The sequence below is a fragment of the Cynoglossus semilaevis genome, chromosome 11, assembly GCF_000523025.1.
Source record: "Cynoglossus semilaevis isolate Cse_v1.0 chromosome 11, Cse_v1.0, whole genome shotgun sequence".
Classification (NCBI taxonomy): domain Eukaryota; kingdom Metazoa; phylum Chordata; class Actinopteri; order Pleuronectiformes; family Cynoglossidae; genus Cynoglossus; species Cynoglossus semilaevis.
In genome coordinates this window covers 10,525,263-10,547,148 of record NC_024317.1, presented here as the reverse complement: position 1 = coordinate 10,547,148, position 21,886 = coordinate 10,525,263, and the positions used below count along the sequence as shown (strand labels likewise).

The window sequence follows — 21,886 nt, the reverse complement described above, 5'->3', positions numbered from 1 at the left end:
GGAGTAAGTAGCTTCACAACAACAACAAGAAAAATATCTGATAAGAATCAGCTTAGTTTCCTGATGTTTAGACAAAATGCAGGCGCAAAACACAACCAGTGATTGACAGTAGTCCAGTAGAGCAGCAGTGGTTATCAAATGGTGGCTTGCAGGCCAAATTTGGCCCACAATTCAATTCCCAATAAAAATCAAATAATATTGTTTGACAAAAATGTGATTTTTATTTCATTTTATTTGGGTTTCTGGCCCCAAAGTGTCTGTCCAAAAAAATCTGGACCAGCATGTAATCCCTCATTGTTGACAGCCTTAACTAATGACAATGTAAAAAACTTCCAGCCTGTTGTGTGCCACACACACTTTTGCTGACCACCATTGACACATTTATGTGGTTGGTGTTTCTGCCTCTCAGTCTGTGTGAAACAGCCTGACAGGTGGGGTCAAATATGTATGCACCCAGGTTCACCTACCGTAGAAGGAGAGCTTTCCTTTGACTGTATTAATTCCCCTGGAGTTCTCGGCCATGCACTCGTACGTGCCTGTGTCTTCCTGCTGGAAATATGGGATTTCCAGGACGCCACTGGCTTTCCTCATGTCCACTTTCCTGGGAAATGGCAAACCGTCGGCTCTCCTCCAGATTATCGAGGGCACGGGGCTGTGAAAGGAACAAAAGTTTAGCCGTCACACAAACAGTCATATATACAGGTAAATTACTTGTTATTTTAATGGGTTTAATGGGTCATATGACATGATGTTAAAATGTAAGATTCTTATTTGTGATTATGCAAAACAATCACAAATATATACCATAAATCTTTATAAAATCTCATGCCATTCCTTAGATCATGGTTTTTAAAAATGTACATGTAGCCTGAATATTTTTGCATAGAGCTGTACGCACAATACCATGCAAACAGGTATAAAAATGACTTTTTCTAGGAACCATTTAAAAAACTGCATAATTCATTTCCAGTCCTTACACTGAAATATTACTTTGAGTCACACAGAAGTTTCAGACTGTGGTACAGAAAGCTGGAGTTCTGAATATTCGGCCCCGACACTAGACTTTCAACAGAGTAGTCATCTGAAGTGAGAGTCTGTCACATCCTGTGACTTCACATTTCTTAGATGTTGAAAAGCTCAAAAAAAGTTCTTCTGCCGGATTGTCAACAAAATATCTCTTGCACCTGCACTTGGCAGCCTTGAATGACACTAAGTACCGTACACAGACTTACTTCCCCAGAGCAAAACATTCCAGTTTCACTGTGGATCCTTTGGCGACATGAATGATTTCTGGAAACTGAACTTCGATCTTTGGCTCATATTCACCCATGACACCTGGAAAACAAGAGAAGAGCCAAAGAACATGTTAATCATTGCACAGAATTGTTGTATTCCTGATATTTCTGTTAATATGAAATGACAAATGACAAAAAAAAACACTTTTTTTCCAATGAGTTTAGGAACTTCTGGACTTCCTCTATGTGAGGGTTATTTTCGTCTGTTAAAATCAAGGGTCTTCCAGGAAGTGGACAAGTTGCCCTGCCTGGTTGCACTTTGTTGAAGTTGTCAAGGTTGGTTTTATGGTTAAGTGGTTTCACTTGCAAAAGCTGCACTAATTCAACAATTAGAAAGTGTATTTAATGGTGTAATTAAAGTGACCCCACGGTCTCAGGTTTAAAACTTTTTCTTCCAACATTCAAACAACTGAAGTCTTGTTTTCTTCTCCTGTGTGATAAAGAGAGGTTCAGATTTATAACCTACTTTCCGATATCTATTTCATTTTAAAAACGTAATCTTTCTGGAAACATGGTTCATTTTATACAATCTACAGTACACTGCTCCTTTCCCCCTAAACTAAATGCTTAAAAGGTTTATTTTTCTCACTTCATCTCACTCAGGTGTATGCATTGCTCCTGAATCCGTACCCATTGAAGACAGTGAGGGGCAAAACCATACAAAGTCTCCTGTGGGCAGGCGACACTGATGTTGAATGAAAACAGGGGGAAACGTTGTGAATGCATGGAGGGTTTGAGATTCTACATTCAGATGAGTTTCAGCTTGTTGTCATACTAACAGCTGCAAACCAGAAAATGGGTCTGTACAATCCTCCTGGGTGCTGCCACTTTGTCTTAAAAAGCATTCCATTCACTGCTGGATTACAATTTGCTGCTGCTGCTGTTCTGCATGCTGAAATCCACTGGTTAGAATAGAAAAGGAGAATGAGGGATTTCTGGTGCTGACGTCTTAGAATGAACTCCTCAGTATGTGAACCCAATTCCTCCCAATAAGTAACACCATTGTGTGTCAAAAGAAGTGGGTTTTTTTCTTCTTCTTTTTATTTTGGCCATTTCTTTTATTCTCCCATCTGTGGCAGTTTTCAGCTTGGATTATTATGGTATTTTTAAGCCCCTTTCAGCCACCAGTGCTTGCTGTGATTTGTGGCTGTGTTGCACAAATAGATCTGGAGACGAAGGAACCCGGCCAATTTCATCTTGTTGATTTGGCGATGCCGGTGTTATCAGGATGGCTCCCTGAATGACTGTGAAAGCTCATTCAGATCCTTATCACGACTGTCTCATATCCAACTGACACAGCAGCACTATCGGCCGTTATAACAGACAGGCGGGAGTGGACAGGTCTTTGTCTCCGAGCCCTAGCCTCTGTAGGGGACACATGTTTAGTATGCGTCCAACTGTGATGCCCCCTTCCCCCCATACACACGCTGACACCCAACCTTATCTACAGATTTCACGTGGATCTGGCTGACGTTTAGCATGGAGGTACTGCTAGTCAGTGACACAGCTACATGATAATAATGCCAACGGAAATGAAATAAAAAAGGTCATACAGAAAATTCGGGGAGGTTTTTCAGGTAAGAGAATTATCACAGCATGTGTTACGCAACACAAACATGAAGTCATGTGGTTACAAAGCTTTAAGGTGGTTCCACAGAGTAACAGTTAACACGCCTGCCCTTACATATGTGCCTTACATGCAAAACGTCCTGGGTCTGAGTCCCAGAGGAGCCATGTAGTTATTGGCGCCCCCATGTGGGTTGAAAAGACTCACAATTCCTTCTCCCATTGACAACATTTTTGTAAATTAGTCTGTCCCAATAAAACATGTAAAACAATTAACAATAATTATAATTACCATTCTTACAGACACTCATCCATAATTATAGTAAAAAAAGTGACATGTATATTCAGTTCAAGGATTTGCTAGACATGTGATCACATTAAAAATAAAAATAAGGTGCCATTGCTACCTTTCTTCACAGAGCAGGGGTGATACATATTTTACACTTTTAATTTTCTGACACTTTGCTGCCACTTTAGAAATAGAAACACATCTGGATAAACAGTGCATTTACTGAAACCAGTTTTGTGCAATTAGGAAATATTTGCATATAGATAAACAGCTCCTGATGATATGTATGATGATTACCAGTGTGTCATGGAGTCGATTTCGTTCCTAATCAAACTTCTGCACTGACAAAGATTCTTGTTCGCCGTGGTTAACGGTCTCCTAACGCTGTCACTGGGTGTTAGTGTGAGCTCACCATCACTGCGCAGCACCAATGGAGTGGGTGGACCCTGGACTCTGGTCTTAGTGACTGTGTTGGTCACCACACAGGTGTAATTGCCAACATCTGAAGGCTCCACTTTGGCAATGTACAGATTCCCTGTCTCCTGGGAGATGAAGCGACGAGTATCCTGCCTCACAAAAGTCGGGTATTCATTAAAGATCCAGGAGAAAACCAGATCTGTGGATTAAAAAGAACAAAACACAAAAATTAATGTTTCAAACAGTCACTAAAAATGGTCCTGAAATTTTGTATATTGGACCAGTACTGATCCTGAATATCGGATTGAGCCATCGCTATGAAAGACTCAGTATCGTTTGCATGAAAACACTAAAAAACACTTGTTACCTCCCGATCTACCCGAAGAAACATGAAAATTAGAGCATCTCACAAAGCAGTGGCACAAAAGTACATGATGGTGGTGTAGGAGATTTATGATGGCAGCTACATCATGTGGTGGTGTGTGGTTAGAATGACAGGTGGGTTGATGGTGTGCGGTTGCATTGGGGTCTGCTTCTAGCTAGTCTTGTTTACGACTGTGAGGAACAACCTAAATAATGACTAATGAAATAGAGGGAGAAAGAAGGCTGGAGGCAGAACAATTACCCTGACACAGCCTAATGTAGTAAATACTATCATTTGACTTCAATTTTCAGCTACATTTTGTAGCTATGGAAACTGATATGGACAGAAAACTTGATGGGTGAATCGCTAAACTAATAACTAAATAAAATTATGATATGATAATTATTTGAAGGTTTTAAAGATTTTCAACCCAAACTTGTCTTTTCTTTCCTTTACTCAGCTGACACTGACACAACCACTTTATGTTGTGATGTTAATTGCTTCTCCAGATGACAATCACTTTTTGTTTCCCGCAGAGCTTAATCAAACCCCATACTGCTTATTAGCAGGCTGGCAATTAAACAAAACACTCCTCCAGCACCAGTACTCTTTTCACAGTTTGATCACACTGCCCTGCTGGCGGAAAAGAACAGGCACTGTGCTGATGAAGACCATTTAGGACCTGGGCTCTGGCTTTTGCCACCGTATGTTTCGAAACGAAGACAGAATAATGGCACAGCAGAGGTCCAGGGGGACATGGGACACTTCCAGACAGGATAAGGCATGTTGTTTGTGTTTTCTCTGCAGTACTTTGGACTATGGCTGCACCTGCTCTCCCTCTGTGTTTAAAAACCTGTGTGCCTACGAGGCACAACACGAGCTGAAGAATACTACAGAGAGCAGGATCTAATGAGATGGCTCTCACAGCCGGCTGAACGGCCTCTGTAAAAAAAAACATGCATTTTGTGGGTTATGCAAAAGTGGCGCATCTTTTTGACAGACTGTAAAAATACGCAGCCCCAAGGAGGCAGCATCACTGTCACTGCGATAGTACCAGGAAATCAATTTCCTTGTTGACGTATGAAAATACCAGTATATGGAAGACAACTGCATTTGTTTCAGCGTACATGCAGTAAAGGTAGAGATGATGTCATGTTTTTGTTCACTATTTAAAATGTTTTTCTTTCAAAGACTTTAAGGAAAGTACTGAATATTAAATTTTTTTTTTATTTGTACAATATTGTTATTTTCTGTTTAAAGTTAGGAAATGAAATAAAAGGTAGCATAGAAAAAACTGAAAAAAAGTTTAGAAAGGCTTAGCCATACATTATTGTTTCTATGTACAAAAATGAGACAAAATGACAGAGAAAATACTATTGAGCTGGATCCCTATTTCAAATGAAACTAAATAATAATAATCTTATTTGAAGCACCTTTCAAGGTATCCAAGGACACTGTACAGTAAAAACAAAATATGAAATAGACATAAAATAAAATATAAGATAGTAATAATGAAGTAAAGTAATAATTAAGTATGTGCCATAAAGTATGACATGAAGTTAATCCAACTGTACATTTTACAGTTGGATTTTTACAAATTAAATGTATTTAGGGACAAAGGACATCAGCTATGGCTAAATTGCACTTGATTGTATATTTACTTGGATATCTACTTTAATATCCAAGTAATATTAAAGCAGTAAAGTAAATCCAAGAGAGATAACCAAGATGTTATTGGTTATTGGTCTCCTTGTTATCATTTACCATAATTTTCCGGACGCTCCGGAGTACAAGTCGCACCAGTGCCCTCTAGCTGTCAGTGTGAACAACATGTGAAGTGAAGTGTCAGTGGTACAGGAGAAGCAGATACTGGTACACAAGCCTAGAGTGCTCTTTCGTGTATGTCAGTGTGAAAAAACACACATGAAGTTATATATTTTATTATATAAGTCGCACCTGAATATAAGCCGCAAACCCAGCCAGAGGATGAAAAAAGGTGTGACTTATAGTCCGAGAAATACAATACTTTGAATAACAAACTGCTAAGGAATTCTCTTGGACAAATACAACTGAGTTAAAAAGCAGCTCTTTACCAGCACCAGCAGCATTCTGACATTTAGTAGAACTGAGGGAAACTTCCACTTTTACTCCACACTGTACAGACTTCTTCTCTCTACTTCATTATCTGCAAAGTGGTATTGATAACTTGCTGAAGAGCTGTTGTTGTGCCATGATTAGCACCACTGCTGTGAAAAACATCCTTTGCCCTGGAACATGCATTTGCCTTGCACGTGCAACAGGGGTGTTGTCACAGCATGGATGTGTGTTATGGCTGCTGAGTCGATCATGACACTAGGAAGAAAAAAAATCTCTTCAGCGATTTACTGTAGGGGGGTTGATGTTTTTTTTTCTTTTTTACTTCACTCTGGAAAATGTACCTTTTTATCAAGTAAAGGCCACACTTGGCAAAAGTGGGCTTTTTAAAGACCCAATCATATCAATACTTTAGTTTGATAGTAGCAGTTTACTATAGAAAAACAGTATATATTTTAAACATGAAGGCCACCGTAGTTCCTCTCCTCTAATTTCGTTTGTGAGATGAAATAAATACTTTCATTGTATTTTCTCAAAAATGGGCAAATCATTTGGTGATGATGGCCTAATGGCAACGGCACAACCAGAAACATCCTTTCAGTGATTTATACAACAATCCATTGACATTGTAGGTGACAAAAAAAATCAAGATTCAAGGCCCGAAAAAGAAGAGAGATAGAGTGTAATAGCAGGGTTCAAGCTTTGAAAAAAAAAAAAATGTTGTAATTGCCATTGTAATGGTATCTTCTTTTACCTCTGAGACTGTCCCTGCTATGGACTGGTGTGTACTCTGCTACAGTATTTCCCCAATGCTTAGACTGACACTGTCGATTGCTCATCCATCACATGACAATGATGGATGAGTAGAATGCATGGAATTTAACACTTTTCAAGCTAGGATTCAAAATAAACAAGGGCTTTTCGTAAGCTTTATGAATTTCAAGACGATGAAGTCAAAATCAGCGTCTGGTACTCCACAATACCACTAAAAACAGCAAGCAATTCTCCAAAGGGAATTCATCAAGGAGTGTTGGCCTCATTGCTCATATCCCCCGAGAAAGAGAGGCATTTGAGAATCTAGCACTTTCCCAGAGGACTGTTATACCCACATCTATTTACACAGGATGCATTGTGTTGATATATGTGCAATAATGAATGAACTATATAAAGAAATGGAAGGTAACGGGATATCTGAATGTGAAATGCAGAGCTAAGAGAATTCTTTAATGAGAAAGACTGCATTGATGCTGTGATCCGAGCCCAACACAGTCAGGGTGGCTAAAAAAAACATGGAAAAGAACTGAATACAGTGGAACCCTGGTTTTCGAACTTAACTAGTTCCTGGAGGCCATTCGTGAACCGAAAAGTTCGAAAACTGAAACAGTTTTCCCCACAGGATTCAATGTAAAATGGCTTAATCTGTTCCTATTTAGCAAATTAGCTAATGTTCCCAAAAACTAAGAACACTGTATGGTGTTTTTAGCTTTCTTTTAGCTAATGTTAGCTGTTCTGGAATCTCATGAGAACATAAAACTTTAAGGTCATGATATATTTGATGCCCTGATTAGAAAAATTACATGAGCAAGCGCAGAGGTTTTGGAAGGCACTGATATTAGCACTGATGAAATCCATTGCATGTTTAGTAGAGTTCCATGAAGGGATAAAAACAAACAACTAGCCAAAAAAAACCTGTCAGGAAACCATGTTCGTATGTTTTACCTTTTGCTAACAGCAGATATAAACATAATGCAAATGCAGTGCATTCTCACAGCTCTAAGGTAGAAGCACTTGCTGGGTCCACACCGCTGAGACACATGCAATTTCATTCTTGAGTTCCCCTTGAAGGTCTCCCTTCCCATTAGAAAGCAGAGGTCAGCAGCATTAGTTCCACAACTAAACATGGTAATTGTGTAGTACAAAGTGTGCAACACACTGGCAGCCTGTTAATGATTTGGCCTCAGAAAGAGACAGACGTTGACAGCCTCTCAGCTCTGCTCCACTAAGACAGACGAGTGCGGGAGATGAATATAAACCACGTGTGGCAGAAACCAACATTTTTGAGGTGTTTTGATTTCTGATTTAGATTCATGTTGCTAAAAAACACTTGTGATAATTGATTTCCTCTCCTTAGACCTGGCAGAATATGATTACCATATATTTCTGGCCTGACATCGGCCTGTCAACCAGAGAGCAAGTGTCTGTGGATGCGGGGGGAAGCCAGCACATTGTCTGAATTTGAGCTGGGATATTGCCTAGCAGTGTGTGTCAGGCCAAATCTGTGCTCAGCTTCCCCCACATGTCCCTTCAGTGCTGACTGTAACAGCAGGTATTCTCTCTGATGACACACAGTCACATGAAAAAGACAGAAGTGCATTACTTTGTGCAAATATTACACTCCGTTCTACCTGTTTCCACCTGTTCCCATGTGTTGAGGAGAGCTGAATTTTGTGAGGATGTTAACGTCAAGTGTTTGGAGTTTTTGTGACACAAGGCAACGATATCAATTCCAACAATAATCATATATGAGGTCATATATGAGGTATTCATTCATTTTATCTACAAATCATCCATTTAAGTCTTGAACCAGATCATTTTTTTTTGTAGAATTCTGGGCAATGATATGTCACAACCTGCTTCTTTTATTCATCCAAGAACTGAATTCAAGTTTGTTTAAAATGTTCTTCAGGGTTTATGAAAAAGAAAAATAACCAGGTGGTACGGTGGAGCCAGATTAAAAAAAAAAGAAAATCTCTAACTTAGACAGAATGACGTGCACTAAATTCAAAATATTTCCGCCATCCATCCACTTGTCATTGCTCAATTACACAGTTGATACACACATCATTTGCACACACACAGCAGGAGTTTAAAATAACATCTCAATTCCCAGCATGCATTTACGGAGGTTCAGGCAACTGGAGGTCAGGTGCAGGGCTTGCGTCAGACTAGCTTCACTGACAGGGAAGTAAATAAGTCCACAGCTGTCTGACACAAATATTACATGGATTGTGAGAGCCTGTAGACTGATTAATATTGTTGAGGACAACAGCTTCAATGAAGCATCTTTCAACACATTCTAAAATCCATCAACACTATGCAACACAACGTAGTAGTGGAGTAATTCAAAACTATCTACACTTGTTTTTTTATGAAAAAAAAATCTAAATCAAGTGACCCCTCTCAGAATTATTACCTTAAGCTACCAGGGCCTACATTCCAGACAGTGTCTGGAACACTGTACAATCCAAACTTTGATGGGTACAATACCCATCAAAGTTTGGATTGTAAAATTAGCTCTTGGTAAATGCTTCATGAAAACTGTGTCAGGTGTAGGAAGGGCTGTTTACATGTTTTATGGGAATTTTAAGTACAACAGCCTGACTCAGAACAATAGAATGAGCACAGGGGCTGCCATGAAGCACTGTAAAGAAACAGTAGCCAGATTTTGTTCCCTCTGCTGATTCGGTCCCCCTGCCAGTGGGAGGTAAACTCTCCAGCTGGCATCAGAAACCATACATTGTACCATGCCTTAGTTTTATTCCAACTATGCCAAGTAGGATCAGCTACATTGTGAGAGCCACATACTGTACCTGTAAACATTTCTTACATCGCAAGCCCAAGATTTGACAGTAACATGTCTTTTTTACAGGTATTTATTAGATGGATAAATATTTATATGTATTATTTTCATGTATGTATTTATTTTTTCTTCTTAAAGAAAAAAAAAAGTTGGAAAAAAGCTAGCTGGATCTGAAATGGATCCAGCCAGTTTGAACAAACTGTTCCAACCAGCCCGCGACTGGATTCCAAAATAAACATGAAATGATAGTGTTTGACAAAAATGAGATTCCATTTCATTTTATTTCAGTATCTGGCCCCCAAGGTGTCTATCTAGAACAATTCTGGCCCTCTGACAAATACAGTTGACGACCCCTGACCTACTGTTCCTGAGGGTGTCTCATGGAGTCAGTCAGGCAGGCAGGCAGTTATGACTAGGTAAAAATGACCAATTCAACCAAACTACACCGTATACTCTGCCTGTAGATGAAATGATTGGTGAGCTCTTAAACTGTGGATTTATCATCTTAATAACACCAGATACAGAAGGACATTACACTCACTGCACTGTATTTTTTCATTGCACTACACTGCTCATACATCACTGGCTTAGTATATATGGTTAAGTCAAAGACTGCATCCTGTCTGTCTGTCCAGAAAAACAAAAAACAAATGTACATTTATCTCTGTCTCTAAAATACACAACGGCCTCAGTTTGCAGTGTACCCAGGTACAATTGCGATTCAGTATAGAATATCTGTGTATTATGGCAGTTCAGTTAGTTCAATTTCAGAGGTAGATTTTCTCAAATAAAATGGTCTGTGCTTGGCTCACAGCTCCTGATACTGGTGTTAGCCATTCTCACTCTTTGTTCAAAATGAAGCAAAAGAAACAAATGAAGCCCTTAAATATAAATGATGATATTCAGGCTGCTTTCAGACATGCTGAAAAGCTGCTGATCATTGTAACATCCCCCACTGGGGTCTGCCAGAAATCCCTGTCTTAGTTTCAAAAATATCAAGACTGATGTTTTCACTTGTTGTTATTTGTAGAATTAAAAATGAATTGAGGGCAGTACACATGGAGTGGCAGTCTAGAGTGATAGCCCCCTCTTTAAAGGGTCATCAGAGGGTATCTTCCCATTTTAAGGGTATTTCTCTGCTCAGCCTCCTTGGTAAACTCTACAACAGGACACCAGGGTGCCGACTCTGAGAGCTGGTTGAACATCATCCAAAGAAGAGCTCTGTGGTTTTCATCCCGGCCGTGGTACACTGGACCAGCACTTTGCCCTTGGTAGAGTGCTCCAGGGGCCATGGAGTACGGGAGGAGGGTCTGCTGCTACAGGGTGTTCAAGTTCTGTTCTGTTGGCGCAGCGATGTCGTCAGGGCTCTAAGGTTCAGTGACCTTGGGATACTGTCACTTTGGTGCATGCTGTGGATCTATAAGCTTCTTTGGCCAGAAAAAAGGGCGGTGGATAAAAATCAGCACCTAAGTCCAAAACTTAATCACAACTCTAGGTCAGAAAAGTGAGTCTGCCCAATTGGTCATGAACATTACTGAAGATGAGTTTTCTCCACAGGATGGCAGGGTTCAGCTGTGGAGATGACTAAAACGCCCCCTGGAAATCTCCCTTTGGAGGAGGTAAACTCATCCACAAACTACACAATGACTTCAACCTTTCCCTGCTCTAACACTCACTGGTAAGAAATACAGGTGAATGAACATAAATCCAGCGTACTATATAATTCAACTTATCTTCCCTACAGATAACGGATTTGTTTGTATATCGCTGAGAAAATTCCAAGATATTTTTCTTTTACACTCATATCTAATATGTCTTCAAAGATATCCTTTTGATAAATATTTATTTCTAAGCTGTTCTGTTTGCCATATTATATCATGATGTCTCTGTTTGTAGTCTTTCCATCTGATCTATAGCTGGTGAATCCAGTCCGACTGGTCCCTTTTATATGGGTTGTCGTCACAGCAGTGGTCTGCACAGTGATTTGGCAGAGTTTTCACATCATTTGCCCTTCCTGACACAACCCCATCTGGAATTTGGGTACCAGATGGTATCAAGCCCAGGGCTTTCAGTCGGCAGGCGGGGGTCCTGCCACTGTGTCACTCTAGAACCCCACACAAGTAGCAACTAAAGACTTTTAAATGAACTGGTATAAGTAGTGCTGGGTCAACCACACACACACAAAACACACATAAGCAATAAATATTGAAAGTCATCTTGAAAAATGAGCTTACACTAAACCAGGCATGGGCAAACTAAGGCCCGGGGGCTGGATGCAGCCCATTCAGCTTTCTAATCTGGCCCGTCTTTCCAAATTATATAATTTATTTATGTTATCATTATACTTCTGCCTGTTCCCTGCAATACCCACATTTCTCCAATAGATGGCGTATAAAATGATAAAAAGCTTTTTAGCATTTATGCATTAATTTTACATGTGATTTCTCTTAGTTCACATGAACACTCTATCTATCTGCTCTAGACCCCGCCCCCCTGTTCAATTTTAGGACAATTGTGGCCCACGAGTCTGAGTTTGCCCACGCCTGCACCAGACTATACAAAAAAAGACTCCTACAAAATGTACATGTTCCTTTAGATTCTAAATAACATGAAGTAGTTACTTTATTTGAAAAACGTCCCAGAATACTGTTTTTTCTCTTTCTTTTCTGAGCCTCTTACATCATCAGTTCCTTTAAAGCTACGGTGTTAAAGTCATAGGACCTACCTACCACCAAAAGGTTCTGGGATTCAAACCAATTCATCCCTAAACCCAGGTTAGGCTGGGTCAGAAACGCGGCTGGTGTAAAAGCTCTTTTTCTAACATGTAACCACTCTAATCTTCTTCTCCTTCTCCTGCTCTGTCTCCCTATTATCAGTGTTTGTTGTCCTGTCACTCACACAGTAAGTTTTTCTTCCAAATACCCTCAAGTAAATAAGTGAGTGACTTATTTTTAAAATAAAACTGCACAAGTAAACTCAGGGAAATCAAATGTTTTTCTTTGTGGTTCCAAGGAGCTCTATAAACCAACGTGTTTGACTTTCTGATTATTGGTTGCCATTTATTTCCGCCTGGTGAATAAACCTTTTCCTTATTTGTCAATAACAGAACATGGATGCATTTTAGTCTCTCTGTGTGGTTCACAGCATGTTTTTTGTTTAAGATAGCTTATTTAAATCTGGCATCACACTTGTACACTTCTCAACCTGGGACAGAGAAAGAGTTCAGGCCCAGGTCTATATTTTGTTAATGGAAATTTAAGGAAGAAAAACATGAATTTTACCAGAGAGAAAAGAAGATACCTTAAAAAAAAAATATATATATAATCTCGTAAAATCAATATGTCTCTGCCTGTTGTGTTTTCTAACAAAAATAACAATGGGTCAAACAACAAAACAGAGGAAAACCGCTGTAACTATTAATTCCTTTCCCTGGAGAAGTGAAGCAACGTAGTATTGCAACATACAACATGCTACAGCTTCACCCTGGGCTCTAGCTTGCATCATTATTTCAACAGGTAAATCTGAGGGCCAAGGGACATGTGGGACAACAAGCAACCCTCAAAGGTCCCAGCCATTTGGGACACATGGTTGTTATGATACTGGAGGTCATGTCAATACTCTACACACATTAAAATATATGAGCACATTTATCTGCTGCAAGTAATAACATTACTTGCTATTACTGCGCACCAGGGGAAGAGAATTATACAATTTACAAATTTTATTTTTACCTAACAAATAAAATGGTTTGAATTCACATGACATTTGGTTTTTATTTTCACATTTTGATTTTGATAATAACAACATGACCAAATAGGTCAATGTAGCATAAAAAAAAGGCTCTTGTAATTGATTGTTCCATCTGGAAAATATCACTGTACAGCAGGTTCAGTGGTGCCTCGGTGTGTGGAGCTGATTGAAAATTGGAATGCCATTTTGATAGTTTCTCTCTAAACCTACTTCTTGGTTTAGAGACAAAGCACCAGATGGATCACAGTTCAGATTTCATTGCCCATTTTGTGTGTGTGCTGTTTTTCATGAGCCATGGGTTGTTCATCAGTATATTATGGTAGAGGGACACACAATGACAAGTCTGTCTGAACAGAACAGCACATGTCAGGCTGTCAGTACAGGTGATTAATACAGGACAGACAGAGAGGTAGATCAAATGGTAGCTAAGTAAAATTAACGAGATATTTACTGATAAAGTCTTATTTATGTATAAACCACAACATAACATTTAGAACAAACTCAGGTCAAACTCAGGCCCATTGTAGATTTGGAGAGAAGGGATAACATGCACAACTGCCATCACATTTTTCAATAAATATTAAGTTTGGCCCACTGTGACTTTGAGTTTGACACCCCTGATTTAGACTGTTAGATGGATCAACAACAGCCAAGTTACAAATATATAAATTCTGCATACAGCAGTTACTGCCTGGAGCAGAATTCCAGGGTCAGGTGACCAGTCCTCCAGCTTAAACCCTTGATGATTAAACTGTTACTAAATGTTACTTAAAGTGTACTGAACCTCACGCAGCTCCCACTAAAACCACAAAGGTTTAAAATATAGACCATTTTCTGCATAATTTAAAATAATATATCCAAATGCTGTCAGTTTCTGATTTTTTTAAATTAGTTTTTTAGAGGCAGATGAGGTAAGTGATGAAATTCCAGCACATCTTAACGTAGCACATGCTGCTACTCTAAAAAATGAGTATGTTTGGTCAGACATGAAACATCTGGTACTCTTGGCACATTGGGATCCAGGACTGATTTAGAACTAATTATTGCGAAAAAATAAATTAAGACACTCTACAGCACTCAGCTTCTTGTACAAAGTAGCTCTAGCCTGCTTAAATTTGGAGTCATTTAAGTCCCAACTGCAGCAGGCTAGCAGGCTAATTGATTTCCTTTTTGCAGCTTGAAATTTATGTTCAATTTATTATCAATACTTAACTGTAGCAGCACAAGGAGCAATGGTTACTCTATTATGAAATTAAATTAGCTGTTTTTGAAGTCTGCTCACTCTGTGTGTGTGTTGCTTAGACAATTTGTTTAGCGTCCAGACAACAACATCAAAGAATCAGCTTCCCCAGAGAAAACCCCTGAAGAAAGTTATGTTTTCCCAAAATATCTGCTGGAAGATTCATCTTTTCAACTTCAAATGGTGTTTGACATACTTAACAGCATTTGAGAAACTTTAAAAATAAAAACATACCGTGTCTTTTGAAAGGTACTTGTCACTTACGAACCCCAAATCAAATAAAGTCAGACTGGTAGAGGTAGCTACCCATTGTGTTAACTTACCATGGTTACCACTGGCAAGTTCCTAAGCCAACGGGATCCTATCCTTTACAGAATGTCAGTGTTATTGCAGTGCTGTCTAATGAAGCAATTAACATTAATCTTTTTTTTTTTTTGCGAATGTGCAGAAACTCTCAGATTCCCTTCAGTTTTATATTTTATATGTGAGACGTACATCCAGTGAGTGCTTCTGAAGCCACAGTCAAATTAGAGCCGTTGACAGTGATGTCTTTGTAAAGTTGGTCAAAGTGGATAAAGAATGATGAAATACTGGAAGTATAGTAGATTCACTCTCAGAGTTTTACTGCAGCTTCAAAGATCTTCTAATGCACTTAATACTTAAGCGTGCCTTCATGTCTCGGTGAGTTCTGCAACTAAAGTGATTGTGAGATCTAATGCCGCTAAGCTGTTCCGCCTACTCTATCAGTCACCAATTAAAACAAAGACTACTAGTCATGTGACTTGGGCAATGAAATAATCTAATTACATTTTTTAATCTAATGATTAAAGGTAAATGACGAACTGGCTTTTTCTGTTTTTTCCCCCTAATTTTTCTAAGCTTATACTGTTTGAAGAGAAAGTAACACAGACAACTGTCATGATATGTTAATTTGAGGTTGTTTTTTTGAGAACAGTACGTCTAACTGTCCAATTTCACAGTGCTGCTAGTCCACATGGAAAAAATTGGGAAACCCTGTCTTAACACACACTTTCGGGGTAGATGTGCCACAGTTCTTTAAGGCTTCATAACGTAAAAGCTCACTGAAGCAGGGCACAGCCCCTTCACAGTGAGCTTAGCTGTGTGACACATGTTAGAGCCTTTTTAGCAGTAGGAGATTTAGGATTTAACTCAACACCGCCGTCCAGTTCTCCGCCAACAGAGCCAGCTTCTGTGAATGGAGATGTCATGTTTTCAACAATTGTTATTTTCCCCATGCACAGCAGGTGACAGCAGGTTTTCTTCTGGGATAATATGCCCGTGGCCACTGAGGGATTTGTGTTTATGCTGCAGACAACAAGGGCATGACGTCTGAGTGTAGCCAAGTGCTAAGGACGGGGGCAGTTAAACAGCACCGGTCACATAGAAAAACAGCTTTTTAAAGATGGTGTGTACATGGAGCATGTCTGAGACCGGGCCCTGTAGCACATGAACGGATATTAATGTGGTTCAAAACCTTCAGAGCACCCTCTGCTGCTCTGCTGTAGTGTCTGAGGAGCATGGCGTGCTTGTGGAGCCAATGTTATTCATGTTAAGAATATAATAATAATAATAATAATAATAATAATTATAATAATAATAATAATTTTAGTGCCATAGTTTTACAGAGGCTTTATCTCTTCTTGGTCTTCAATGGTGTTTCGCAGGTTCGATGGTATAAAACGGCTGACATGGTTTGAAGAAATGGGCATGGTTCCCCTGCAGCATGTAGGACATTGGCCTGGCTATAAAGGGAAATCACCGGGCACTGAAGCATAGTGTTGGGCTCTTGGACGAACAGTGCTGTTGTCATTTTCCTGGATTGGGTGGACAAGGGACACCCGGTCACTGAGACTGGACACACTGTTCAAGACAACTTTGTACAAGTATTACCACAGCCCCAAACCAGCAACACGGCAGTTCTCCCTTTTTTATTTGTATTTATTTCAATTTTGTCTAAATATTTAACTAAATTATTTTTGTGTTGACCTTTGACTTTATTAGTGTATTTTCTATTATCTGATTCATTGAGCTGCTACTTCTAAAGTAAGCCTCCTGTTTTTTTGTTAATGTAGTGAATAAAAATGAGACACTTGTGTACTGTTTTGAGTTTTTCATACATGATAAAAGAAAACCATTTCTGAAAGGGCAGCTCATCTCATTTTTGGCTTCTGTCAAAATGATGGCTGCCTGCAAGTCAGGTTTGTCCTCACGCAGAGGTTGTCTGAAACATGACAGTTATGTCAACACTGTAAGACCTTCAAGGAAAAGGCTCTGTGATCTGAGCTGATTTAGTCACGGTGACGTGAGTAACGGCTTCAAAACATACAGTAAAATGCCTCTGTCAATTTAATGTTAAAATCATCTAGCAGGGAAACCAAAAATTCAGCTGGTACCGATCTTTACGGGACATGCGAACCTGAGTGCAGACTTTGTGGATGCCTGGTCTGGGAGAAGACCTAACTACAATAAAAATGTCTCTATTAATATACGGTTTAATTTCTAATTACACTGGTACTCAATTCAATATCAACATGTGTGATGAAGAAAAGCCTAAAGAGATGACTGCTGGTACGTACTTACTGCTTGAACCATTCCCTGCTGAGACTTGGAGGAAATCTCTCAGATGCTCAGCCATGTGCGGTGATATTTCATGACATCCCTTTGGCATGGGGGAGACATATCTTAGTGTGACATCTGCAGCCTGCCAACCAATACAGTTGCGAGGAAATAAAGACTCTAAGGCCACTTAAAGCACCCCTCCTCTCTAACATTATTGAATGTTGATGAAATTCTGCCTGTAGTTTTAACAACATGCTTGAACTCTCCCTTTTCTACTGCTTCGTGGATGTACACCGTCCTGTAGCAGTGGGACTTTTGTTTTGTGCACAAGGAGCTCTTCCAAAGACTGTATCTTTTAGAGTCGTTTCTCAGACTGCGGGCTGATTAGCATTGAGCCCAGACAGTCAGGTTCTTTATCACAAAGTCTCAACATGAAATATTGGCATTTGTGTCAGCCTCCTTATGTCTAATATTTGCTGCAGGACATTTGGCAGTAGACGCAGCTACATTACAGGGCAATTGCCAATGAAATGGCGTGTTATATTATAATTATTAATATTGTTATAATTGATACTAATAATACTAATACTACTACTAATAATAATTATAATAATCCTCTTATTTTTCTTTTGGCCTAATCCCTTTTTGCTTTCTTCTTCTTCTTCTTCTTATTATTATTATTATTATAATTATCAATAATAATAATAATGTATTATTATTTTTTAATTATTATTATAATTATTAAACAGTTCTTTTAGTTTAGCCATTAGCATCTTCAAATCTCAGCAACACACTGTAGTGACTTGTCACTGACAGCAATACATTTCCTGTCAAGTGAATCAGCCAGTTGTCAAAGGTAGGGGTTCCCAAACCTTTCCATGCCAACCTTCATTTGCGGCTTTACAACAATTTTAACATTTGGTACTTGTGTCTTTGCATGACATTTCATTGTGAAATGTTTGCAGATGTGCCCCATTACTGGAAAGGTATGTGTGAAGGTGTCTGTGTGAAATGTTTTTAATGAAAAACAGAAAAAGAAAATGCAGACATAAGCAACCCAGCTGCAGTTCATTCATAAATACTGAAGAGGAACCTTAAAAATTAGGTCAGATATCTTTTGAAAAATGGACCCCATTTTTCAAAATCTCTTTGTAATGAATATGAAACAGCAGGTTACAATGGCTTTAACTCTTCCCCAACTATGAATACACAACATTATGTGATGTCACATATTTATAATTATTATTTTTATCAAACATGTTCCAATTAAATTGAAAATTGAAAATTACTGCAGTAAAATAAATTTAAAATATCACCTGAAAGTGCAACTGACCTTAAAAGCTCTAAAGGGAAGCACTATCCTTTGCTCTACTTTCATGCAATTATATGGCTTTCAGCCAGACATGAAGAAAGCACTGTCACTATATCCTAATATGTCATCAAAGCTCCAACAAAGGCAATGTATCAGGTGTGAGGCTGGGGAAAATAGAAAGAAAGACAAACAAAAAAAAACTTAGCCTGTAGCAAAAAGTTAGGAGATGGGGAGTTCAACCTGGTTTCTTCTGCTTATGGGGAGATTTAAGAGTAAATGAAAAAATGTTTTCTATCTGATCGATACACAAATCAATAAGATGATTTAACAACAAAATACCGCCTCCTCTATAACCACTTACACCCTTATTATTTCCTGCCAACATGAAGTGGAATGTGGCTATGAGCTGCATTTTATTTTTTTATTACCATAAAAAAATGGAATATACTCACTGGAGTTCAATCACCAATACTTAAGTTACTTACTACTTTAAACCAAGGGATAAATAAATGTAATAATGATATTCAATAACGGAACGGAAAGTGAGCAGAGCTTTGACGCCAAACTTCAGCTGAACTAAACACGGAAAGTGAGCAGAGCTTTGACGCCAAATTTCAGCTGAACTAAACACAATGTCACCATTTCCATGTGCCGATGAAAACACACACATAATGTTGTTTAAATAAGTCAAGAGTGCCTTGAAAATATATATATATATATATATTTGTCTTTCTATTCCAGCAATACATAGGAAAAATGGTTTAGGACTTTTTACGAACGTTGATTTATCCTGACAAATCATGATTAATCACGATTAACTTCCTCCATAAATATTCGGGATTAATCCACTGCTGTAATTGTACACAATCTTAGAGAATATAATAAATAATAGTAAAAAAAACACACTTGGACAATTCCACAGTACAATAATCTCAACTCTTTGCAGCCAACAGGAGCCTTTAAATGTATCGACACGACATGTGCTTTTTGCAAGAAGGACCACAGTGCTGTCTCTAAGTGACATGTGAAGGTAGCCTCTGCTTCATCTGAGAGATATGAGTCACTGAAATGGACTTCTAATTGACACTTCGTATTGGTTCTGTATATTAGTGAGAAGACAAGTGTCTTGAGGGAGCTTTTCATGTGCCTGAAGATGCCTGCCACACTCAAATTATTTCCCTGTTGGTCTTAAAAACCTAACCTTAATTGGATTACTTCAGCACAAATTGGCAGAGGGAAAAAAACAGTCACCAAAGCCAACAGAGTAGAGGGCAATCAAATGCAGACAAGCCAGCAAAAACTACTCACAAATAAATCAAACACTCCTCGTTGCAGCCGAGATCGCCGAGGCTCCACCAGATAAAACCCCAACAGGAAACCATTACAATCAATTTCTGACATACATCATTTTTACCACGGCAGCAGAAAGGGTGCAAAAATCAGTGATATCTGTTAGGTGGATTTCAGCTGTGGGAATGTAATCTGAGCTGCTGTCACCGGCTGGGTAAGAAGAGAGCAAACGCTATAAAGAACACATCTGCTGAAATTAGACAGGAAGTATGAAGAAATCCACTCAATGTTTAAGAGCTGAAATTGATGCGAGCTATTTATCACACGGAATTACAACATGCTCCTCAACTCTCAGTAAAATCTAAATCAACGGCAGAGAAAAGAGGAGATAATATTTCCCGCTGCTCAGTGGTTTAGTTGTTAGCAACGTTGCCTCGCAGACGAGATTTTCAATTCATAGCTAACACAGCTTTGCTGTGTGTGGTTTCGCATGTTTTCCAAAAAACACGCAGTCTCTCTCACTGAGAGTAGTCATCAGTCATTATATCAGTCTTTAAAAGACCGTTAAACAATATTGTTTGTCTAAATACAGTACTATTTCCCTCAGAGACAGATCAATCTGATAATCGGTATTGATCCGATATAGGTCAGAATTTCAGGATAGAACATTCGATACCAAGTACTCTCTGGTCTGTTTGCAGGGCAGTCGTGCTAATCGTTACACTATGAAACCACCTATCAACCATGAACTCAGTGTTATGAAGGTGTTCGGTGGATTTTACAGTTTGTCTCGCTCTTGCCTCCGTCCCTGGTGTTAAAATACCAGCAACAACAGCTGACATTGTTCATCAAATTTAATAAACTGCCCATGAGGGCAATGAGACATTGAACTGCAGTAGGAAAAACACACATACAGAAACACTGGCTGACTCCTCATGACCCAGCTGGTCTTGGTGAAAAGGATCATCTTACCAGATGGGCATGTTTTTAAGTATGAGAAAGAATATTTGTATGAAGTATAAGGCCTAATACCAGTACTGGTGAATACCCATAAATAAATATGCTTATTTTTCCTGCCTTGTGTTACCCTTCGTAGTACACAGTACAGTAATTTGTTTAAAAAATAATAATGGTGTATATAATATATTTATTATAATTTTAGTATAAATTGATATATTATTACCGTATTTTCCGGACTATAGAACCTGTATATAAGCCACACCCATTAATTAAAAAAAAAAACTCGGACTATAAGCCACCGATATGAGGAATGACATATTTACCGGATACACAGGAACACAGAAAGATTTTGTACCATAAATGTTTATTTATATACCTGAACTGAAAAAGTAGCGGCTTATAGTCCGGAAAATACGGTATTTTTTTTTCATATATATTTATGTATAGTTTGTGAATATGTATGTTTATATATTGTATGTTAAATTACAAAATATCATGTACATATAAAAACTGCTAATATGCTATGCAAAAAACTGGTAATAGTAATGATAATTTGTCATGTGTTGTCATACTTCACAGTCTCTATCATACTTCCTGTGGCCTGACACAGAGGAATGAACACAAACACTAAACCAAGACAACATTTCAGGCACCACAGCAGCTGATATAAGGTGTTGATTAGCAAGCCAAAGGTGCCACGGCAGCAGCTAGATCCTAAGAAGGCAAGGCTGTGAAGCTGAGACCTGCATCCACTGATCTGAACACATGTCGAACAGTGCACTCCAGTAATGTTGTTGTTTGTTGTTGTTTGTGCACTAGTTGTTTCTTAGTCAGAAAGCTCCAGTTCAAAACTATCTTTTTTGGCTCACTCACCAGCACAGAACAGTCGACTGAAATATAAAATGAAAAGTCTTGCATTGTTTTACCTCCAGAATGCGGTGGAGGGCCACACAGCAGAACCACTCCTTGGCCTTCACGCACTGACACAGAGCTTCTTCTGTGAGTCTTGAAGTTCTCCAAGTCTGAAAATGAAAAAAAAAAGACAATTATTTAATTATCACATGAGCATGTTGTCTTGGTATTTTTTTTTTTTTTTTGGTTTTTTTTTGACAGTGGGGTTTTTTTTTGGCATTTCATTCAGATTATGGA

At 38.8% G+C, this 21,886-nt stretch overlaps 1 protein-coding gene across 1 annotated transcript in view; it reads right to left on the bottom strand.

Moving 5' to 3' along the window:
* LOC103386273 (contactin-4-like) overlaps positions 1–21,886 on the bottom strand; it is a 695,358-nt gene that overhangs the window by 616,102 nt on the left and 57,370 nt on the right. Inside the window, exons 5-8 of the mRNA XM_025060316.1 lie at positions 21,664–21,759; positions 3,563–3,766; positions 1,233–1,335; positions 468–652 (exon numbers count right to left, since the gene is read on the bottom strand). Of these exons, the coding sequence (XP_024916084.1) occupies positions 468–652; positions 1,233–1,335; positions 3,563–3,766; positions 21,664–21,759 (588 nt within the window). The remainder of the gene's footprint in view (positions 1–467; positions 653–1,232; positions 1,336–3,562; positions 3,767–21,663; positions 21,760–21,886) is intronic.